Genomic DNA, 24,390 nt, shown 5'->3' with positions numbered 1-24,390 from the left:
TTTGATTTCATTTATCACACAGTTCAAAAGGCTGTAAGAGAGATTGACTAAACTTACTTGCTGGACATTGGTACAGTGTGCTGCCAGGTCTTGAGTGTTTTCTGATCCTCCTTTTCTAAAGGAGGACAGTTCGTTTGCTTAATCTGCAGTAGTAGAGGCCATGGTTTAGATTCACAGCACATATTAAGGAAACTTAATCATCAAACCATATCAATGCAAATGTACAAATCCTTTTCTGCTTTTCCAAGAGCTGTTATTAAATTGCCTCTCTTTTATCTGAATTTGTTGAACTTTAGTCTTGCAGTGGTCAATGACATAAATATCAAGAGGCATATGTGAATAAATAACTGTAACTTTTCTGTCTCGTTGGATGTGGAAATCAAAACAAGATAAAGCAGAAAAGCCACACCTTCACTGCAGTTATATCATCTTAGGTGGTGCCTGAATTTAGAGCTAACTCAGGTACACCTGTTTGCAAGGTAGCAGAAACTACATGAAATTTACTCTAGGTGCACCAAAGCATTTACTGGTCTAGCTTCATGGGGGGCTTGAAGTCCTCTTGGTAGGTATTTTGTTGAATGCAAAGCAAGATGTGCAGCCTCCAGCTACCAGCACATTCAATGCTTTTGTGTCCCAGCTCTCTTCACAGGTATAATGGCAGGTAAGGGATGTGCTGACATGGCAAGGTATAACATAAAGTGGGACAGTCCTTGTGGAAGTCTGAGGTGAAACTAGGCTTCATCCAGCCATGATTTTTGCTGCTGAGGAATGGGAAAAGTTGTAATGTCTTTGAAATGGACACATTGCTCTGGGCTATCCTAATAATTAAAGAAAATAATCCTTTGATACCAGGTATTTAATATAAATTCCTCCTTATAGAAGAAGTTTTAATACTTATTTTATACCGTTATATACTATATTTATGAAAAATGATAATCTGTATCTTGCAAATTTCTGTTTTTGCAAGCCCCTCTGGGCAGCTGTATGCTGCCAGTAGCCTCACATATCTGTCTGGCTAGTAGCCCTTGCAGAAGTTAAGAAGGCGCTGTTTTTCTCTAGAAGGGTTAGGTTATACTGTTAGTTTAAACATCCTCCTGTGTATATTAGAATATACTTCTACTGAGTGCGTGCTCCACTGTTACTCAGCCAAAGCTTGTAGTGCCATCTACTTGATATAGTAACAGATACTAAATTTTGGAGTTAAAAGCAGAGTCTAGTCAGAGTGAGCCAGAAGTATCACTAGGACGAGGATCTTAGCAGATTCATTGCAGGTTTGCATTGTGAGCCATAAGCCTTGCATTTGATGACTTCAAATTTGTCAGGTGACATTTACAAAAGCACTGGAAATCATGGTAAAGCAGTGTGACTAATGATCTAACTTGAACGTTCAGGGGAAGACAGCAGGACTGTTTGAAAGAGAAGCCATATGCTGCTACGGTGACTTCTGCTCTGCACACCTCTCTCCTTTAACATTATTACTTTGGTGTAGCCCAGAGAAAGCAAATGAAGTTGGGTTGTTCTCAAATTCCTAGCACAACTCTTCCTACTAAAATAGGTGTTTTATGATCAGTTCCTGACAGTTGGCTGTCAAATGAGCAAAAGTTTCTCTCAGCAAAGTTAACTTCAGTGTAATTTATTTGAATCATCCTAGTTTTATATGGTTAAAAAAAAAAAAAAAAAAAAAAAAAAAAAAAAAAACTGTCCAAACATTTTTATTTTCTGCATTTTTCTATCTTTAGTATGCAGTAATTGCAAAGAGATGGTGTTACTTACAAATCCAGGGTCATCATCCCACCCTAGGGTGATGGTGGTAAATGCTGCCAGTACACTGCCACAGAGCAGTCTCAAGATGATTACCAAGTAATCAGCCAGACAAGATGTGCTCTTCTTTTTTTTCTTGAACTTGTTAGCTCTGTTTCTTTTCTAAGATGCTAAAAGTCTGCTTCTTAGAGTAGAAGTTACAGGTGGTCTGTACTTGCAGAATTTGGATCATACAACTTCTGTCTGTCTGATAGAGCATATAAGTAGCATCTGGGTTAATTTTCTACATATTAAGTTACTGGTTATTTAATTTAACTTATTTATTTATTTAAACACTGTTAAACAAACTGTTACTTTTGCTTACATGGAGAACCTGTAGACATATGAGGAGCGGCTGAGGTCACTGGGCCTGTTCAGCCTGGAGAAGAGGAGGCTGAGGAGGGACCTCATCATGGTCTACAGCTTCCTCACGAGGGGGAGTGGAGAGGCAGGTGACCTATTCTCTGTAAACACCAGTGATAGGACCCGTGGGAGCGATGTTAAGCTGAGGCAGGGGAAGTTTAGGCTGGACATCAGGAAGAGGTTCTTCACCGAGAGGGTGGTTGCACACTGGAACAGGCCCCCGAGGGATGTAGTCACTGCACCAAGCCTGTCTGAATTTAAAAAGCAATTGGACTATGCACTTAGTCACATGGTCTAAACTTTTGGGTAGACCTGTGTGGTGCCAGGAGTTGGACTTGATCCTTATGATTACAATATCCCTTCCAACTCAGGATATTCTATGATTCTATGATTCTGTGAACCTTTGAGGACTCTTATGAGTTACAAACCATAGTCTGGGGACACAGTCTCAAAGATTATCTGTTATGTTTTAATGTGTACCACATACTGTAGGATTTAAATGTTTTTCTGATTCTTGAAAGAAAAGTGCATAATCTTTCCTTCTTTACCATTTCTAAGACTTACAGAATGGTTGATGTTGGAAGGGATTTCTGGAGATCATGTTGTCCATCCTCCCTATTTATAACTGACTGAGTGAAACTCTCCTTGTAAACTACGGTTGGTGTGAGTAAAAGTCTGACCAGTGCACCAAAAAAGCTGAGCCACATTGAGAGTGTAGGAACTGATGAATTTTTCACTTTGTTGTGATAGGGTTTGGTACAGTGTTGTTTCTCATGTCATGCCGAAGATGTCATGCTCAAGCTGCCTGTCTTTTCCTTTTTCTAGATACTCGCTATTGCACTCAAGAAGCTTACATGTTCAAAATTCAGGAAAAAAAATCTGCAACAGATTGTGTTAAGCTTTGATTTGGCCTAGGTAATGCTTTTCAGTGTTTTTCAGTTATATATATATTTTTTTTTCTTACTGGGAGAAAGATGGTGGCTGGAAGACACTGCTATTCTTGCAAGACGTCAAGAAAGGGGGACCTGCTGGGGAATGGCTCTCCTTTTTCTTTTGAGAGCTGTGTCAGGAGTGGAATGGGAGGGTCTGCTTCTCAGTGGGTTCCTTATGCTTTTTCTGGCTGGACCTTCAGCTGCACAGAGGAGATCTGAAGAACTTCAAAGTGAGAAATTTCATGACTGCCTTTTCTCATTTTTGCTCTGATATAGATGTAGCCCTTCATTACAAAGGGGTAGGTTAAAAGGTGGATTGTGGGAGGTCTCTTATAGTTCCTGCAGCCTGGGAAACAAAGATTTGGGAAATGTTTTTCTTGTTTCTGGGACAGTAGGTGGAGCTGTTTATTACACACTCAAAAACTCCTTGAAAAATGAAAAATTCAAAAATGTGTCTGAGAACCAGTTTTCATGTTCACTGAATGAGTGCAATGTCCTAGCATCCCCAATATGCTAATTCTCTAAATGTGAGTCTGTTTAGAAATGAGTTGTCAACTGGTTTTGTAAAAATAAATTAATAATAATTAAAAAACTGCAGCCTTGTCCAACCCTTTTACTGGTATTCGTGTAATTTTCCATACTTCTGAAATGAAGCAGTTCTGTCCTGGTGTGCCACATATGACTTCTCTGTTTTTCTGCCTTCTTTTTGTGAGCTTACACAGACCTTTACAATTCAAACTTCTGTATTTCTAATTTGATTCACATTGTCATCATGTAAGAATTTTATGTCAGGTATGTCACGAGGGGATATCCTGCTATGGAGGATGGTCTGAGAGTTTTTATGTAGAACTCACATTGCTTGCAAAGACCTCCATCTTCTTCCCTGTTTGACAAGCTGTTGTGTACACTTGGCACGTACTGTACAAGGCTGCTGGAGCTCTGTAACTGCTCTGCTTGTAACTCTGTTCTAGCAAAAATTTCTCAATCCCTTCAGGTGGTGAAGTTTCCTGTAGCATTACAGGAAATCAGTCCAAAATGTACCAGATTGGATTAATGGAAATTTATATTATAACTGCATTTAAGCCCAAAACTTTAACAAATAAATTAAAAATAATTATGTTGCATGCTTGCAAGCTCAAAAAGCAGAGCAAATATTACTGAATTAAGTCATAGGATACTTAGTAGTAATACATACACTTGCTGTTTTATTTTGTTAATTAAAGTCAATAAAACAGTAATTGCAGTATCTTTTGTCAAACTGTGCTTAATTATAACCTATGATGTAAATAAACTTCTTTCATATAACAGCTTTCTTTCCAGTGTTGGCAGGTGAGAAAATTCATTTAGTAAGCACATAATTTAATTTTCTACAGCAGGTAATGTAGCAGAACTGTGGTAATAGAAATGTTGTTTTTGCAGAGTTACATTGTTTAGAAGGAGGGAATGTGGTACTGAGATGTGCTTACAGTGATAAGAAAGTTTAGCAGGCGACCTTGTAAAATGCAGACAACCAGACTCCTTAGGACAATTAGGTGAAAATCACGGTGTCAAGTCAAGTCAGATAAGTGAAGAAACATTACCACTTCAAGCAGTAAAAATGTCAAAAGAAATTTGAAATTTAACAGGCCGGCAACTGAAGGCCATGCATTGTTTGTGAAGCATCAGATAGATTGTGAACCTGGATTACCCACTCAGTGGGGAAACAGGGGAGGGTCCTGCCATCAAAAGGTATATAAACTGTGTTTTGGAACTAGTAGATGCGCTCTCTCCTGCTTGTGGGGCGCCCGCCATTGCAATCGCGAATAAATTACTACTCCACTGAGATCCTCGCCTGAGCCTAAGTTATTGGCTATGGAGTGTTTCTCACAGAACATTATGGTACACAATCAAGAACACAAGCAAACTGTTGCTTGCAGTCTGTTTTCTTGGTGTTGTACAGGACCTCAGCTAATGAGGTTTATTGGTGAAATGATCAGGTTTAGAGGTGAAATAATAAAGAGCATTACATCATTTGCAGAACCACTGGGTTCTTGCTTAGTTAATTGTATACGCAGTAAAACTATTCTTGGAAACAAGAGGGATCTGTTTTTGCAGAATTGCATAACTACTGGCTGAAGTCAGGAATCAAAGGCTTACAAAACAGTAGCAGCAGCTCAGCATCTCATTTTAAATAATCTGAAATTGTCTAATGACTTCTAAAGTGAATTACTTTGTAATGAAAAAATAGCAGTGCAATGTTCAATATTGCTATTATTCATCAGTTCTGGAAGACTTTGGGATGTTTCATGAATACATGGTTGTATTTTATTCCAGTCATTTGACAGCTCCTGAGTAGATGTCGTTCTGTAAATTAACTACAGTAGATTCCTTCTTTCTGAAGTACTTTGGGCATTTTATTAGGACGTGAGTATTTTTGTATAAAAATTTCCTGCAGGTATGTCTCCTTCTGATTTTGAAAATCTGAGCAAAACATTTGGATGCTAGTTTAGTAGTTCATACTATCATGGGGAAAAAAAAATCTGACTGCATAATGGAAAAAGCTTTGGAAAACATGGTTAGAACCTAACCAATTCAGTCATGTTTGCCTGAATTTGCAAAAAAACAAAAGCTGAAATTATATTTTGGAGTGTAAACTATCCCATTAATATCAATTCAGATGGCAGTGATGATATTATTAGCGTTAATGGTTTCTTTGATGAAGGGAATGTGCAGGGAAGAAGAAGAAGTAGCTTATTCTTATGACTTTAAAAGAACGGGAAGCTTCATTGCAGAATGACTAGTAATCACATTTTGATCATTAGGTTTGGTTTTCTGTTACGTGACATAACTGCCCCGTGTATTAGGAGATCTAAAGCAAATCATAAGGGTAGTGATTCAAAGATCGAAGCCGAAATTCCTTTAAGTGGTATATTCTTTATTGCAGCGCTGGATGCACGGGGGATCTCTCCACCTATCGTGCATACCCAAAGCAGAAAGCAGTCTTGAATTTATACAATCAATCTATCAATATTCTACAAGCGCCTATGCATATTCATTATCTATCCCCGCCTTCACTCGCTTCTCATGCTAATTAGCCTTTTGGCACCTTGCGCCTTCGTAGAGCCTCCCAAGAACTGTGGGCAGGGGTCTTTGGGACGTGGGCAGGGGTCTTTGGGAGGAAGACCCCGAGTCTTCCTCACAGTGTACTTTTCACCTTTGGTCAGGAATCTGCTGAGTTGGCATGTTTCTTAATTGCAAGAGCTGGTTGTTGCTAATTCTTCCGTTTGTTGTATCTTTATAATGAATTCCAATGTCCAGTTTTGAGATTTATAGTCCTTACATTAGTTTCTCTGTCCGTCTGCCGCTTCCTTATCATGAGTTCCAGTGTCTTGTTTCGAGATATACAGTCCTTGTCTGGGGATTGTCCTTGCCTCCCCAATGCCTCCCCAGTGCCTCCTTAATCAATATGGAATATTCATGCAAAATATAGTTATGCCTTTTACCTTGTCTGAGCAGTAAAATCTTGGTTAAGTTCTTACACATTTTTAGGACAGTTTTGAAGGAGATTTCTTCTTGCTTTTGCCTTAACCTCTAAGAATCAAGCTGGTCACTCCTTAGCTTTTTCACATGCAACTAAATCTGTAAAACTGCTTTGAGTAATTTGGTTATTTAAAAGTACTTATTTTGTCAGAACTGAAATTCTAGTATTAGAATTCTAGTATTAAATTAGTAAGAATTCCCTTTGGCAGAGCTTTCTAGACTTGGAGTTTAATTAAATTCACTTGATTATTTATAATAAATGAACAGATATTTCAGTTACAGAGAAATACCCTTGTGACCACTTATGTGACCACTGTGAATTTTGCAGTCCTGCATTTGTGGAGATGTCAGTGCTTTTGTAAGCAAGTTATTTTTGAACGATTAGTGTTTCATGTTATTCTTTTTTTTCTTTATTTTTGAAAATAAATGTTTGTTTATAAGAATGAATTGTTGCCTTTAAACCAACAGTTCCCCTTTAGGTGTATTTAACTTTTTAAATCACTGACTGTCACACATGAGAAGCAGCTGTGATTTGTAACTCAGGTGATTGTACATCAGCCCAACTCTACAGAGTGGGTTTTAGAAGAGGACTGTGCCTGGTTGCCCAGTCCAGCAGCTGAACTTGGGAGATTTACATATACAAAGAGGAGCTTTGGTTTAATTTGGAAACATGATGAGGGGAAGGAGGAGTTGACTGAAGCGCACAAATCTTAAAGCAGCAGTAAAGCCTGAGAAAATGACATTTTTTTCCACAGAAAACCCATAGGTTATTCTGAACTCACTTTCTACTACCGAATGAAAGCTGACAGTCCGACCTTCTTCTGGTTGCATTTCAGGCTGTAGGTACAAAATATGGACATTTGATTCCTTGCTCCATCACCCTATCTGCCTCACCATATCACAGCACTGATGGAATTTGTGGAGTAACACCAGCATGAACTGATGCAGTGATATGGAGAATTAGATCAGTTATGTTTAAAGGTATTTCAAAATAACTGGTGCAAATTAAGTTCTTATTAGCGGTGCTGTATAAAGCTAAATTTTAAGTATAGCAATCCAAGGATATATCTTGAAATAAAGTGAGTCTATTATACATTGGATTTCTAATGCTGTTACAAGGAACATTTTCAAAAACACATGCACTAGTATTGTGTACAACTGATTTATTTTTTTTAGAACAAAAATCATTTCTAATCAGAAACTACTTCTTGTTTCTTATGTATAATTATACATCAACATCTTGCATCTCTGTTAACTCTCAGTGATATAGATGTAGAAATGTATAAAACTTAGCTGTGTGTGTGGTTTTCCAAATTCAGACAATGCTGTTACAGGCAAAATTGTAGGTGAAAAATGAACTGCTGAAAGTACCTGTGTTGTAAGAGGCTCTTCTAGTTGTCTGTGACTATTTTTTGTTATATTAGTTAAGAGCAGTAATGCAGTTTTGGAGTGAATCTACTTATCCTTATTTATTGCACCATGGTTTACTTCATAGGTTAGCTTTGGTATACACAAACTAGATGCCTTCTGGAAGAAACCAAGCCAAAGCTTACCTCTAGGTGCTCTCTAAAAGTGCCCTGTTTGGTTATAAACTCAACCTCACTAAGCATATCCATCTTGAAAACAATGTGAATCACACCCTGCATTAGCTTTGAACTGTGAGCAAGATGGGAATATTTAATCCATGGAATCAGACCATCTTCCTTGAAGCGAACCTACAGAACCATGTACAGTGTTAGTGCAGGCCCTCAGCACTGTCTGGTTCAGTCTACTGCTCTGCCTCTGGTATGCTGACTTATCTGCTCATTCAGACACAGCCAGATGGTCTGAGCAAAACGAGTGAACTGAGCCTGGGGTCTGACTGTGCTATGAGCTCTGCATGAATGAGATCTCCTATCCGTTGCTTATAAAGAGGGAAAATGGCCAAATCTCATCTGGAGCTCAAACCGGATAGTGCTGTTAAAGATAACAAAAAATGTTTTTATAAATACATCAACACAAAAAGGAGGACTAAGGAGAATCTCCATCCTTTACTGGATGCGGAGGGAAACTTAGTGACGAGAGATGAGGAGAAGGCTGGGGTGCTTAATGCCTTCTGTGCCTCAGTCTTTAGTGGCAAGAGCAGTCGTTCTCTAGATACCCTGTACCCTTCACTGGTGGAAGGGGATGGAGAGCAGAATGTAGCCCTCATAACCCGCCAGGAAATGGTTGCGACCTGCTACAGCACTTGGATGTACGCAAGTCGATGAGGCTGGATGGGATCCACCCAAGGATACTGAGAGAACTGGTGGAGGAGCTGGCCAAGCCCCTATCCATCATTTATCAGCAGTCCTGGCTATCGGGGGAGGTCCCAGTCGACTGGCGGCTAGCAAAAGTGATGCCTGTCTACAAGAAGGGCTGGAGGGTAGACCCAGGGAACTATAGGTCTGTCAGTTTGACCTCAGTGCCAGGGAAGCTCACGGAGCAGGTTATCTTGAATGTCATCACGCAGCACTTGCAGGACAACCAGGCAATCAGGCCCAGTCAGCATGGGTTTATGAAAGGCAGGTCCTGCTTGACAAACCTGATCTCCTTCTATGACAAAGGGACATGCTGGGTGGATGAGGGAAAGGCTGTGTATGTGGTCTACCTTGACTTCAGTAAGGCCTTTGACACTGTTCCCCACAACATTCTCCTCAATAAACTGGCTGCTCTTGGCTTGGACTGGCGCACGCTTCGTTGGGTTAGAAACTGGCTGGATAGCCAAGCCCAAAGATTTGTGGTGAATGGAGTTAAATCCAGTTGGAGGCTGGTCACTAGTGGCGTCCCCCAGGGCTCAGTATCTTTAATATCTTTATTGATGATCTGGATGAGGGGATCAAGTGTACCCTCAGTAAGTTAGCAGATGACACCAAGTTAGGTGCATGTGTCGATCTGCTTGAGGGTAGACAGGCTCTGCAGGAGGATCTGGATAGCTGAGGGAGCTGAGATTGTTCACCCTGGAGAAGAGGAGGTTCAGGGGCAACATTATCGTACTCTATAGGTACATTAAAGGAGGCTGTAACGAGGTGGTGATTGGTCTATTCTCCCACGTGCCTGGCAACAGGACAAGGGGGAATAGACTAAAGTTACACTAGGGGAGGTTTAGGTTGGATATTAGGAAGAACTTATTCACTGGAGGGGTTGTTAGGCACTGGAATGGGCTGCCCAGGGAAGTGCTGGAGTCACCATCCCTGGAGGTCTTTAAAAGACGTTTAGATGTAGCACTTAGTGATATGGTTTAGTTTATGAGCCTGAAATATGGGACCAAATTGAGGTCAAGGTATGGGACTCTGCTATGAAAAACGACAAGGTTGTGGTGGGATTGCTTGGCACCTGGCGAGCAATCTCTGAGGCCTTAAAGAGCCATGTGGGACCACAGTCAGAAATGTGTGGTTTGCCAGATAATGAGGGAGCTGCAGGCTCGTCCACCGATCCTTCTGCTACGCCATGGGCCCCTCTGCTGCTACAGCCATCAAAGGCTTTTGCTGTTCCACCCCCTGTTGACCTGGACGTGCCTTTTGACCCAGTCCCTATTGGCCTTGAAAAGGAGATGGAAATGTTTCCCTTCAATCCATGAAGAATAGGATACATAAGGCCTGAATGCCGAGTTGCTTAACAACTTAGAGCAAGACAATTGTTCCCATGACTAGCCCTGGAATTCTCCGGTGTTTGTAATCAAGAAAATGAATGGAAAATGGAGACTGTATATTATCTGAGAAAAATTAATGAAGTCATTTAAAATATGGGAGCACTTCAATCAGGATTACCAACTCCAACGATGCTCCCCCAGTAATGGACATTAATAGTAATAGACTTAAAGGATTGTTTGTTAAATACTTGCCAGAATTTGGAAAACTTTGCCATGTTTGTGTTTCAATTGATATGTTACAACTGATACTTTTTCTGATTGTACATATGTATATGCATGCTTGGGTTTAGTATGTAAAAGCAGTGTTCTGTATACTTAGAAAGTTTGATGTTCATGGGTGTGTGTTGGTAGAGCATAGACTCCCCATGCTCCCAGCGCTGTTTACTTGCCTTTTATAAATATTACTAAATTCAGATTGAGTTGTATCTTCATTTATAACAGGTTGAATGAAGATTAGGTCTTTGGGTAAATACTGCTGTTACTATAGCAATACCTATGTTTTTTAAAGAACTACCTTAAATGCGTGTTTGAATGGTGAGGTGGGGGTGCTGTAGATATTTTCCTGCTCCTCTGCAGAGATTTGTTTGTTTTGTTGTAAGGGGCACACTATTACTTCTATGAGGTGTTAATACTGCTACTGTAAAACACTCTGGGGTAATTTATGTTAAACGTAAATTGTTTTCTGTGAGAACAGATTCTTTTGTCTGCCGAAGTACTGTCTTGTGTACAATAAAGGTATATGGTAAATTTAAACTTGCAAGTCTTGGTCTTTAAAACAAATAAAACCCCACATGGCTGTTGCAGGCAATTCCTATACTCAAGAAAATCATTATTTATAGGATTAAATTTACTAAAAAATATATATTTAAATTGCAGATCCTATGTAGAATATCTTGCTTTGAGGCTTTTCTTTCTTTTTCTTCTTTCTTTGTCACCTTACTTAGTATGAGTCTGGTGTGCTTCCTAGGACTGCATAGGAGTTTCACCTAAAGGAAATGCCTGCTGTCTGAATGGCCCAGAGCATTTAGTAACACCTGCTTTCTTCTTGTTGCATAGTACAGCTTCTGTGGCTCTTGCAGGAAGTAGAAAAATACTCCGTGGAGTTTTCTGTGGGTAAAACTGCATGGATTTGCCTGTGTTGCATTATGTGCTTCCCAGTGCTGGCAGATAAAATGTCTCTCCCGGCTCCCATCCCACTAGGTTTCTGGAGTGGCCAGTGGTGCTCTCGGGAGAAGGCAGCAGTCATGATGGGCAGATTTGATCACCAGCCTCTTGAGGCAGAAGACTCCCACATATGAAGTATTACTCATCTCATCTGCATGTGATGTGGCCTTTGTGTTGTTTTCTAACACCACACACACAGCCCTCTGATGTTATCGTTTCTCACACTGTAAAGCCTGCTTCTGTAGCAAGCTCTGCTGCTTATTCTGCTACATAGCCTTGTTTATTCTGCTGCACATTCCTTGGGAAGGGTCAAGGAGAACTCCCTTCATTTTCTGATGCAAAGAGAAGTAAATAATATTAACTCAGCAACAACACTGGTTCTAGCACAAATGTTAGTAGGTCTGTGTTGTTTGAAATCCCACCAGGAAAAGGGAATGATGACTCACGGTGAATACTCTGAGTTTTTCAGAGATGTATGAGTTACTGTCCCACTGTACACTAGCCAGGCTATGAATCAGATTTTGTAAGGTTGAACTGGATTACACTGTGAAAGGAGCACTGGAAGAAGAACTGTTTAATGTAGTAGGGGCCTTTCTGTTCTTAAAGAAAATGGTACAAGTTGATACAGGCTTAAATATGGATTCATATCAAAGGTAGACTCACAGATGCTATTAGAAATGCAGAGAAGGTATCATGTTTGTGATGGAAAAGTGTGTAAATTTTAATATTTTCATTAATTTTTCTTTGCTCTGTTTACACTGAACAATATTTCAGTCTTAAGAATGCTAGTCTGTATTTATTGTTCGGGTACAACCAAATGGGATACATGAAGGCCATTAACCTCAAATGACTTTCTACTGCAAGTCAGGAGCTGACAGGACAAACATGAAATTTCCTAGTGAGAGAGACAGGCAAGAGGCACAGCATGACAAATGGCAGGGAGGAGTGTAGATAAATGCTACCACTGTAAAGTATTTGTTTTAATATTTACTTTCTTTTAGTGGTCATGAATACACAATGAAATACTTGAAGAAGGAGGAAGTTGGTCAACGTGGTCAGAAATTCAGTTTTTATCCCTTTAAAATTAGATGTACCCAGGAATTAACTCTATTAAACTTTTTTTTTTCCCACTCAATTGCAACAAGGAGAAAAAAGTCAGGATTAGATATTTGACAAAATGCACTATCCTGACCTGTGAAATGGTAAATAGAGGCAGTGACTGATGTAGAAATAATGTATTTGAGAGGCTTTTAGACACTTGGTCTGCTTAATATGTAGGTTAACCCTTAATGGATGGTAGAGAAGGGATAGCTGCTAGACTGTGGAGTTTAGCAGGACAAATCAATAACTGCTTCCCAAAAGTAGTTTCTGCTGTTGATGGAGTGCAATTCCGTAGACTTCTTGATATTTATGGATATGTTTTGCATTTCTAAAATTCTGCCATAATTGCCTAAGATATGCAAGAAATATTGACATTCTAGTTATAGAATGTCAATACCACGTAGGCAGTGAGAAATACACTTTTAGGGAGAGCAAAATGACATTTATTGAGAGGAAATGAGATAGATGGGAATGTAGTAAATGTTTGTATAAATATGAATCACTATATAAGATGTTGGAACTATAAAAAAGAGTAGGAATTTGAGAAAGGTGGTAAAACTAATACAGTTTTGCTAGGTTGTTGACATTTTTCATGGGGTAGTACAATGTAGTGTTACATGTTTGTAATCTAACAGAAAGATATCACAAAATAATAAAATATTAATCAAAGCGTAAAGATTGGTAGTCAGATTGGGGAGAATATTATATACAAAGGAGAAATTATGAAATAGATAGATGAAAACTGGCTGGATGAGTAAGCTCAGATAGTAGTGGTCAGTGCCTAACTGGTTACAAGCATTACTTTTTGGGGACTGATAGTGGGATTAATTTGGTTTAATGACTCCATTAATGTTCTGGGCTTTGAGATGCAGTCCACTTTCTTCAGGTCCACAGATGACACAGAGTTGGTTGGAAGGGTTGACATACTGGTAGATGGGGCTACTCCAGCCTTCCAAGGTCAATCTCGAGAGAAATGGGTTGCTGGGAACTTCCTGAAAAAGCAATACCAATCTTGCATTTTGCAGTAGAATGGGCTTGGGCCTGACTGTCCAGCGATCAGCTCTGCTGAAGGGAACCGTTTGATTCCTGATGGACAGTGAAATTAAAGCAGTGAGTCCTTGTAGCAGTGGTCAGTGGGTTGAGGCAAGTGATCATTCTGCTTTTTTTAGTACTTTTGAGTCTGTATCTGGAGTACTGTGTACAACGTTAGGTGTCCCAGTGCAAGTAAGGCATTGCCAAACTGGAGCATAAGCCTCACCACAATAACCACAGAGATGGTTAGGAACTGGAGCATATGACATGCACCAAAAGGCTGAGGGAGCTGTGTTTCTTCAATGTTATGAAGACTAAGGGAGAATCTACCGGCAGTCTAAAACTGCCTAATGGGTAATTAAGAGAAGATAAAGCCAAAGGGTAATAGACAACCAAACATAGTACTGCTTCTCTGAATACTCTAGAAATCTAGAGTATTCAGAGTATCCAGTATACCAGGATTTTTCTAATCCAGAGAAGGTATCTCTGTATATACTAACTCAGGACACATTTTTCTTCTATTACTTTTTCCAGTTGCTCTTTGGATCTGTGTTAACTTTTAACATTCACACTGCCCAGTGGTAAACATTGGTATGGATATAATATAAACCCAGGATTTAACCTGAAGGTCCTGAACCTGCAGAAGAAGTGCTTGTCCCAAATACTAATGAATCATTTCACCTCAGAACACCCCACCTGTCTGCAAAGCAGTCTCTTAACTGAGCTAGAAGGGCAGAATAGAAAGAAAAGTGAGAAAAAAGTGTTGAAACAGATTTATTTCCATGTGTTCCATGTGGCATTATTAGAACAGGAGGACAAAGCAGTCTGTACTCACAGCACTGCTTCTTGGAAAAGATAATTTCAACTTTCACACGGAGATATCCGATGTCACAGAGCTCCCCAGAATACCTGCTCTGAAATTTCAGACCTGCTTCTCCCTCTCTGCTCCCCTTGCACCCAGATTTCAAAGTCTAACAGTTAGATGAAGTACACAGTCTGTGCTCCTGTGATATCCAATGTTACAAAAGAAAATGGGGTTAAATACAGTCTCTTGACAATTTACAGGTTTACAGGGTGAGAAGAATTTTTTAAAATACCAGTGTATTTATTTCATTTAACTACACTCTGATATGTCAAGTCATTTCCCATTGATGATAGACACTGACTGACAGCAACAGAAAAGGAAATCTTCCTTAAGAGCCCCTAGTACCGCATCTATAGAATAATAGAGGACAAATCCTTCATGTCCTGAAGTAAGAAAATTATTAACAGATTAGGATAGAGCCTGATACATGAAACAAGGTATCAGTCCATGGCAAGTGAGCTACATCTGAACTTGGTGCTGATTGACTCTGTTCTCTATGTAGCAAGTTCATTGTCTGATACGTGTTTTTAAGACAAGGCTAAGTGTCAAGCATGTTGGCATTTTTCTGGTTCTATCAGCAGTGGAATTTGTTCAACTGTGACTAGTATTCAGTTTTCTCAGCTTGTTATTCACCACATTTATTTTATGGTATTTAATAAGAGATACAAAGATGTTAAAGCAACTCTTTTCCCACTATCAGAACTGTTTGCAAATGTAAAACAAAACAAAACAAAAACAAAAAACAAAGACATTATCACCACAGTTGTGGATTTCTTTCTTTTTAGAAAGAAATTGTCATCAGAATCCATGATACTTTTTTGTATAGGTAACCAATTATTTTTCACAATGCTATCCCAGACTGTAGAAGGATAACTTTATTCGTTAAAGGTGAAATATACATCTTTCTTTCAGTGAGAATTTGTTCAGCATCAGTCTAGGCAGGTGTGTATGTTGCTAGGGTAATACAGGATCCATTTAGACTCTACACGCTTGTTGCAAAGCCTTGTTCAAAATAATAATAGTAATGAAGTACTGAAATAGGTTTTTATTTGTGTACCTCACTTAGCCTTACCTATATATAAAAATAAGTTATCCTAAACTCCTAATACATCATTATCTGATCAGACTGCTGATGGTAGTTGCATGCTACTCGGTTCACTTTACATGTGTCTAATTCTGATGCTATTTTCTTGATGGTGTTCATACTGACGGTGGCCACATGGTGAGTGCTTCGGATGTAGCGGCTTTCATAGCAGGCTTGCTGTCAGTCAATATTAAAAATTGTTATTGATTTTAGACAGAACATTGCTACATCAGTTCTGGATGCTTTTTAAAAATCTTATCCGTTCGGCCCAATTCCTTCATCTCCCTATGTGCATGGATGCTGCTTTTACTTTTTCTAGTGTGCACATCACCCCTGCTATATCCATTCCTGCTTTATAACCATTTAAATAAGAGAAAAGTCAACACTGTTCCTTTTCAGTTTGAATGCACAGTAGTCACTGAATCTTTAACATTGATTTTTGAAGGCAACTCTGTCGTTGTAGGCCTTTTGAATTAAGTGGCAAAGGCAAGGTTTGGACAACAATTTAAAACAATTTAATGGGACAATATCATCGGTTAATACATAGGCAGCACCATTTCTATTCCTCTAGCCTTATAAGTGGTTCTAATCAGTGCTTAGAAATAGTAAGTTACAGAATCACAGAATCACAGAATTTCTAGGTTGGAAGAGACCTCAAGATCATCGAGTCCAACCTTTGACCTAACACTAACAGTCCCCACTAAACCATATCCCTAAACTCTACATCTAAACGTCTTTTAAAGACATCCAGGGATGGTGACTCCACCACTTCCCTGGGCAGCCTATTCCAATGTCTAACAACCCTTTTGGTAAAGAAGTTCTTCTTAACATCCAACCTAAAACTCCCCTGGCGCAACTTAAGCCCATTCCCCCTTGTCCTATTCTCCCAGGCACGTGGGAGAATAGACCAACCCCCACCTCTCTACAGCCTCCTTTAAGGTATCTGTAAAGAGCAATAAGGTCACACCTGAGCCTCCTTTTCTCCAGGCTAAACAAGCCCAGATCCCTCAGCCGCTCCTCGTAGGACTTGTTCTCCAGGCCCCTCACCAGCTTCGTCACCCTTCTCTGGACCCACTCAAGCACCTCGATGTCCTTCTTGTAGCGAGGGGTCCAGAACTGAACACAGTACTCGAGGTGCAACCTCACCAGAGCCGAGTACAGGGGGACAATCACCTCCCTAGCCCTGCTGGTCACACTGCTTCTTATACAAGCCAAGATGCTGTTGGCCTTCTTGGCCACCTGAGCACACTGCTGGCTCATATTCAGCTGACTGTCCACCATCACTCCCAGGTCCTTCTCTGCCAGGCAGCTCTCCAACCACTCATCTCCCAGCCTGTAGCTCTGCTTGGGGTTGTTGTGCCCCAGGTGGAGGACCCGGCACTTGGCCTTGTTGAACTTCATGCAGTTAACCTCAGCCCATCGGTGCAGCCTATCCAGATCCTCCTGCAGAGCCTTCCTACCCTCAAGCAGATCGACACACGCGCATAGCTTGGTGTCATCTGCAAACTTACTGAGGGTGCACTCAATGCCCTCGTCCAGATCATCAATGAAGATATTAAAGAGGACCGGTCCCAGCACCGAGCCCTGGGGAATGCCACTAGTGACTGGCCTCCAACTGGACTTGACTCCATTTACCACGACTCTTTGGGCTTGGCTATCCAGCCAGTTTCTAACCCAACGAAGCGTGCGCCAGTCCAAGTCAAGAGCAGCCAGTTTCTTGAGGAGAATGCTGTGGGAGACGGTGTCAAAAGCCTTGCTGAAGTCAAGGTAGACCACATACACAGCCTTTCCCTCATCCACTAAGTGCGTCACTTTGTCATAGAAGGAGATCAGGTTCGTCAAGCAGGACCTGCCTTTCATAAACCCATGCTGACTGGGCCTGATCGCCTGCTTGCCCTGCAAGTGCTGCGTGATGACTCTCAAGAGGATCTGCTCCATGAGCTTCCCTGGCACTGAGGTCAAACTGATAGGCCTGTAGTTTCCCAGGTCTGCCCTCCGGCCCTTCTTGTAGATGGGCGTCACTTTTGCTAACCGCCAGTTAGCTACTACTAACTCTGAAAAACAGAAGAAAATGGATATATTTATAGTTACACTGTTGTTCTAGGCTTTTGCTAACATGTTTTTCATGAATGCTGTTTTCTTTTAATGCAGATACTAGTTGTAAATGCCAGAAACTATCCACTCACACAACTGTTCATTCTGACTTTTTCATTACTCATATCATGTAATATATTGCTTAATTTGGAAAATATCAAAAGCACTATAAAATGGGAGATAGCAAATTAATAAATACCACACATAAAATCGTTTTTTTTTCTTTTTTTTTTCTCTTTTTTTTTTTTTCTCTCTCTCTCTTTTTTTTTTTTTTTAATAAATGAGCTCTTTTGCTGAAATACAGACCTTCTAGACGTCTGCAATAGAGGTCTGCAAACCTTGTCACAGGCAGTTGGCAGTTGGCTCAGTATTGGTCCTGGTTTAGTTGTTTGGTTTTTTTGTTTGTTTGTTTTTTTAAACTCTGGAAAGAAATATGCTATTAGCTTCCTTGACTGAGCTATTATGCATAATATGACTCCATGAATTAGAACTCAGAAAACTTAGCACGTTTGTTTTCAAAACTATTGAACAGAGGTTTTTTTTTTTTTATTACTGTACACCAAGTCTTTTGACTTTCATAGCCTGGTTTTTGATTTGCGAAGTGCTCTGAAAGTGAATTGTCAGATGTCACAAGGGAGTGACAGCTGGAGTAGGTAGAGAAGCAGTCTGGTGTTGAAGAGTGCTACTGGAGCTGTGTGAACCAAAATTGTTTGCTCTGACTCACAGCAGAGTTTACATGGACCAGTCACATGTGACTCCAGAGAATATAGGAGCTTTAGCTTCCCAATTCTGGATTTAGAATATGCATTTCTGACATTTGTTTTACACCTGCAGAAGTTATTTAAATAGTATCACATGAGAATATTGAAAGAGGAAAAAGGCAAAGAGATTTATATTTGTTCTTTTGTTTTTTGTTCCAGTGAAATGAAGCAGAAGTTGGATGAAGAGGGTAACAAATGCAACATCCTGTCCAAGCAGCAGAAGTTCAATGAGCACTGCTGTATTCGCTGCTGTTCCCCTTTCACCTTTCTTATCAACAGCAAGCGACAGTGCCAAGATTGCAAGTACAACATCTGCAAGAGCTGCAGCTCTTACCAGAAGAAGGAGAAGGCTTGGATTTGCAGTGTCTGCCAGCAAACAAGGTAGGGACCTATTGTTCAACAGCCTGTATAAAGCAGCTGGCCTGACCTACGCTTTTTGTCAGTAGGGGACACAAAGTACCTGTTTATGATGAGGTTGATTTGTCCCTGAGACGTGATGTACCTGTTTTTCTAGGGGTTAATTTGTTCTAAGAATGTTTGGTTACCTGTTGCATTTCCCAGGTTTGTTTAGTTGATCTGATGAATCAACAAACACTAATTGGACTTAGCTTGTACATGTCTGTGATCTTGAATGTGAATGTCTAGGTAACTAACCTAACCTGAGTGTAGTTAGTAATTTTCCAGCAAATCCCGTTGATAGGTGGGGCATGGAAAGAAGAATATTGGTGACTAGATCATCCATCTGTGAATGTGTTTTGGAGTGCTTTTCCAAATGCTGGAATGCTTTGGGCTTACTTTTGCAAATAACTGTACAAAACAGCAGTGCAACCTGTTATAACTCTTAACATTTGTTAAGAATATGCTGTCAGGCCTCTGTTTACAGATGGTATCAGTGGTTTACTTGTTTCACTCTTTTGAGGATAATATAGCCAACACTTTTAAAGACAGCACCAGAAAACCAAAGCTAATCCAAGCAAACATAACAGTGGGAAAGGGAACACTCCTTGGAGGATGACTCTGATAATCTTTCTTGTCTGCATTGTAGGCCAGGTACCAAAAGCAGTCTCAGCTGCAGTATCATAGTATCATCTCTGACTTCTTTACTTGGATGAGAAGCATAGATGAATTTGATCAATTCCTCATAGTTTAATTTTGAACATTGGTAAGTAAAACAGCTGAGCAAATATGACTGAGATGGCTGGAGCATCAAGACAAGAGCTGTGTCCTTTTCCAATGTTGTACAATATTTCTGTGCTTACCAGCCACTCCTTCTGCTTGCTTCTGATCAACACCCACTTGAATCTTAAGTTTTCACATCATATCTGTGAATGAAGTGTGTGCCCTTTTGCATAGGGCTTAAGATCATAGGGATCCTGGGTGAATGACTCTGTTTCCAGATGCCAGCCTTTGAGCTGAAAGGAGAATGTATTCCCCAGGAGCATCTGATCCTCCTCTGACATTTCCGTAGGGAAACCTACACCAACCAACCCCTGCCGAGGCAAGAGAAGAATGGCAGGAGTCTCTTTTCCAGCAGCACAGAGCGCTGCAGAGACAGTGTTCAATTCTGCTTTATTTATTTAACCATTTCATGACACCTCTTTCCTCCACTTCTCTCAATTGTAACGTGTTTACATTTTCCTCATTTATGAAACATGGGACTCAGTTTGAGTTATTTTTCAGTAAATAAATTAACTAACACTGATGCTAATAATTTTATGCCCTGGTTTACTGGACCATGTGACTTACACATCCCTGCAGGGGAAGCTGGGGCAAGGATTCCCTGGAAGCTGCTGAGGTGGTTTGGCTTGTTTTTTTGTGTGTGTTTGGTTTATTTGAGGGGGTATTGTTTTGAACTACCACTCAGTATTTCTCCCAGGGAAAAACTTGGGGGGAAATGCCAGAGTTTGTTGTCAGTTCCAGTCCCTTTCTCAGTGACATAGAAGGAGGGAGCATGGACTATGCCCTCCTATTCCTCCAGATGTCCTCTTTTTCTTATGTCTTTTATTTTTTCCTATAATAAGATAACACTAGTAGCAAACATAGCTCTTTGTTTAGCTGCTACTTCTCTGAATGTCTTACTACACTATTAGATACTGAGCTAGAAACATCTCAGAGGACTGCACTTTCAGGTTGTTCACTCTCCCCCCTCCCCCCCCCCTATATTTCTTTAATTATGTAAGAATTAATCTTGTAATTCTCTGCTAGGTAGAAAGGGCTTAGTTGAACTGGGAAAGTATGAACACTTTCAGTTCAGATTTTCCTTAATGACCTGCTTGTGCTCTTCTCTTCCACTCTAGAGCAATGCTGGAATACCCTGAGTTTCACTTCTAGCTTTTATTTGGAATATGTCATACCATTCTTATGTTGGAAGCAGTTTCTTACTGTACAAAAGGCTATAAAGCATTCCTAGAAGTAATTGGTTTTTTAAAGAAACTCTAATTAGGTGAATTGAAAGCTGCTTTGTGTCTATATATACATGCAAAAAAAATCTTTAAAATTCCTTTATGATTTGGGAACCAGGACCAAAGACTTGGGGATGTTTTTTGTTTGTTTTGTTTTATTTTGGAGAGTAATGCATTGCCTAAGAATCACTTGGGTTTGAATTTAAAACACTTCTGAGAGCTGTGTCCTTACCTTTAGATCATCATTTTCTCTATAAGCTTCCTCTAAAAGAGTCGCATCAACTTCTGCAGGCTGTAGTTTCCTGGTAGATTTCTACATGGGGGTGGTCTTGACACTGAAGAAAATCTGGTATGTTTAGTTAATCTCTCAAGGCATGACCCTACTGGAGCTACATGTTCAGTGGAAATTGGTATTCATCTTCCAAAATTGAGATCTACATTAAACATTTAGCAGAGAGCAAATAATGCAGGTCAGGATTTGAAACATAAAACATTTGTAGAAAATGGGGCCAAAATGTTACAGTCTTCGCTTCTTCTAAAGGCAGTAAGCTCATCTGTAAGCCAATGGGGGGTGGAAAAAAAAAAAAAAAGTGTTTGTACTCTTTAAAGTGCATCTCTTCTTTTGATGCATCTTTTAGGTATTACAAAATTCGTCTCAGCATAGAATCTCAATACTTGGAAATGGCTTTCTAGCAATGTTGCTGTGAGGAACTGCAGAACCTTTCTTCATTTTCCCAGTTTTTCAGTTCTGCAACACTTTCTGCTAATACATTCTGGTTTAGATTTATCTCTGAAGGCCTTTATTAACATTCTAGTGTTTTGGTTTTTGTTTGTTTATTTGTTTTGCTCATGTGTATCTTTCTAATTTCTAAGTATGTTATGATAAAATTGTATACTATCGGTGTCAAGTTTTCAATTTGTGTGTAGTGCATTTCTGGTTCTTCAGAAGCTTTGTACAATGTATTCTAGTTAGACACACATACAATGATGTGTTTGGGCAGCAGTCTGTACATACGTGTATTATTAAGTGTTTGTGGCTAAGTAGATTCCAGACACAGTTGCTCTGCCCTCTGGATTAATACTTGGTGCCAGACAGTGGGGTTCTTTGCTGATTTATCAGTAATAGGACATTATTTCCATTTGTGCAGTTTCTATACTCATGGAGATTTATCCTGTTAACTGTGAACAGCTAACCAATTATGTGTGGGTGCACTTAGAGCATTATAAATGCTGTGGTTTGCACAAGTTTTCTTTTCCTGGTGATAAAATTGGAAATTCTCCAGATTAGTAGCCACTAGGTGTGAGTGGCAATAATAAATGTGTCTTTTCCATAGCTAGTGTGCTTTGCTATTAGGAACAATATCTTAAAAGGTTCTTCTGTTACCAAAGAAGTTAACATGAAAATTTAATTTGTCATTTTTTAAAAGCTCAATGACACCGATAAGTAAATCCCTCATATGCTGTTATTCTTCAGACACACCTCTCACTTGAAATAGATACTGAAGCACATACCACTTATTATCTTTAATATGAATCTATGAGACTAAGAAATTATGCATTTTGTAAGGCAGGAATTTATCCTGCTTCTGTGACCTAGGTGTAAAAAAAGGTGGAAAATGCAATTGCCATGTCTTTCTGCCAAAGACAAGGAGTGGTTACTAAACTTGTATGCAAAATTAAGTATATGGCTTTTTGTACTTTTTTTGTAGTAGCATATCTTTTCTGCAGTCAGGTGTTTCTAAGGTCTTTCTCCAGATACTGGGACAAGTATATGGCTATTGGAGTTAATTATGTCTCTTGCATCTTCCACCCTATCTGCTTTCAAAATATGACCCTACAATTGTAGATGGTGAAATAAGTGGTTATGCCTGTCAAAAGTACCTGTATTGTAAACACGTTTCCTACTTTTTCCTGTTGCACATAACATCTGCATCTTGTGCTACAGCTATACAGGCAAACATCATTTTAGCTTAGCAATTAGTAGGCAACCCTTGTGTTTATTTTGTATCCACAAATAAAATAATTTTAATGTAGGGGGAAAACAATCTGTGACACAAAGCTGTTTTTGAGTTTGCATCTGCCTTTATTTCAGGTCGTTGTATCTTTTTTGCAGAAACTGCTTTAGAGATGAAGATTGGATATTGACAGAGTGCCTAAATAAAAGTTTTCTAAAAGCAAGATACTTTTAAGTCTGCTGTTTGATCATAGCAAAAGAATGCTTCCTGTTCATTTCCATATTACTGTTGGATTTACAGTGTGCTTAAGAAATTCCTTGATGAAATACTTTCATCAGAAAACTGTGTTAGTGAAAAATGGAAGTTCTTCACAGATGGCACACTTGTTTTGTCTGGAAAATTATGAGGTCCAACATGGAAATTTTACAAACGAACAGTCCCCTGAAACATTGGAGCTGAGATTAAAAGCTTTCCTCAGAATCAGGTGGATCAGTTAGTTTCCCAGTATTTAATATTTTATTTTAAAATATCTCTTTTATTCTCCCCATAGTCCTCCAAAATATTTTAAACTGGTAACTTTCAGGGAATTAATGTGATATGGTTTTATGGTTTGACTTTTGTCTCTGTATTGTTGAATGCCAACAGCAAACTGCTGGCACATTTCTGGAGCTGTTTTTATTGTCCTGTTATCTAGGGGATATTTTGTGACCAAGAGATCTTGCTTATTTTGGGGAGGTAAATTTTGTAAGGTAATGAGATAGCCTTTGCTGCTCTGGTTGTAGTAGTGATTGCCCTTATCAATTTGATTTCAAATTTACTATGCAGCAAAGCTTGTTGGAATTTGGTGAGTGATGTCCTTTGGCAACAGCTACAAGCCAGATGTCCTCACTGATTCTTTTAGGTCTCATCCCTGCTTTTGCCCATTGATGTGCAGACTAACAGATACTTTTCCAGGCCTCAGCTTGAGAGACACTTCCTTCTCTTTTCATTAGGCTTCCAGGAGATAATTAGCAGTGAATGAAAGAGTTAGTTCATTTAGTAAATATTCTGTTCCATCGTCTGCCATAGTGTGAGGTTATACAGGTTAACAGGATAATGAAGACAGCATAGTTCACGCTGCCTTCAATTTGCTGATGACAAATTTGCTTTGTATTTGGTGTTTTGTTGTTGTTGTTGTTGTTTTGTTTGTTTGTTTGTTTTTGTTTTTTTCAGAGTGTCAATATTGTGGCAGGTAGAGTAGAAACTGGAGCATGGAAGCTTGAATGAATGCTTATGTGATAGAAGAAATCCTTGTAAAGAATGGTAGAAATTGCATCAGTAGTCGTAATTGCCCCACGGATGTGTTTGCAAGTGCTTCATAATCTAGGGGACTTCTTAGGTTCTCTGTATCTCAGATAGCTGCAGTTCTCAAAAGCACTTTCAATCTCAGGCATGATAAGAGTTAGAGGCAAAGATGTTTATGACATGGTTCCATCATCCTGCAAACTCACAGGTATCCAGGTGTCTCTCTATGATGGCAGTGCATATATATCTGATCAAAAATGTTTTTGGAAATTGTCCAGAGGGGAAAAGAACTATAGAGTGTTGTACTGTGAAGAAGTGCCCACCATGAATGACATTTTGAATGCCTCTGTCTTCTGTGCTTTGG

The 24,390-nt window shown here is 39.6% G+C and overlaps 1 protein-coding gene across 1 annotated transcript in view; it reads left to right on the top strand.

The window, feature by feature from the left end:
- Positions 1-24,390, top strand: part of LOC140001011 (rab effector MyRIP-like) — a 153,430-nt gene that overhangs the window by 26,105 nt on the left and 102,935 nt on the right. Inside the window, exon 2 of the mRNA XM_072032164.1 lies at positions 18,545-18,766. Coding sequence (XP_071888265.1) covers positions 18,545-18,766 — 222 coding nt within the window. The remainder of the gene's footprint in view (positions 1-18,544; positions 18,767-24,390) is intronic.

This window comes from Anas platyrhynchos, chromosome 36, assembly GCF_047663525.1.
Source record: "Anas platyrhynchos isolate ZD024472 breed Pekin duck chromosome 36, IASCAAS_PekinDuck_T2T, whole genome shotgun sequence".
NCBI classification, from domain to species: domain Eukaryota; kingdom Metazoa; phylum Chordata; class Aves; order Anseriformes; family Anatidae; genus Anas; species Anas platyrhynchos.
The sequence above is the reverse complement of the archived record's forward strand: the minus strand, read 5'-3'. Positions and strand labels throughout refer to the sequence as shown.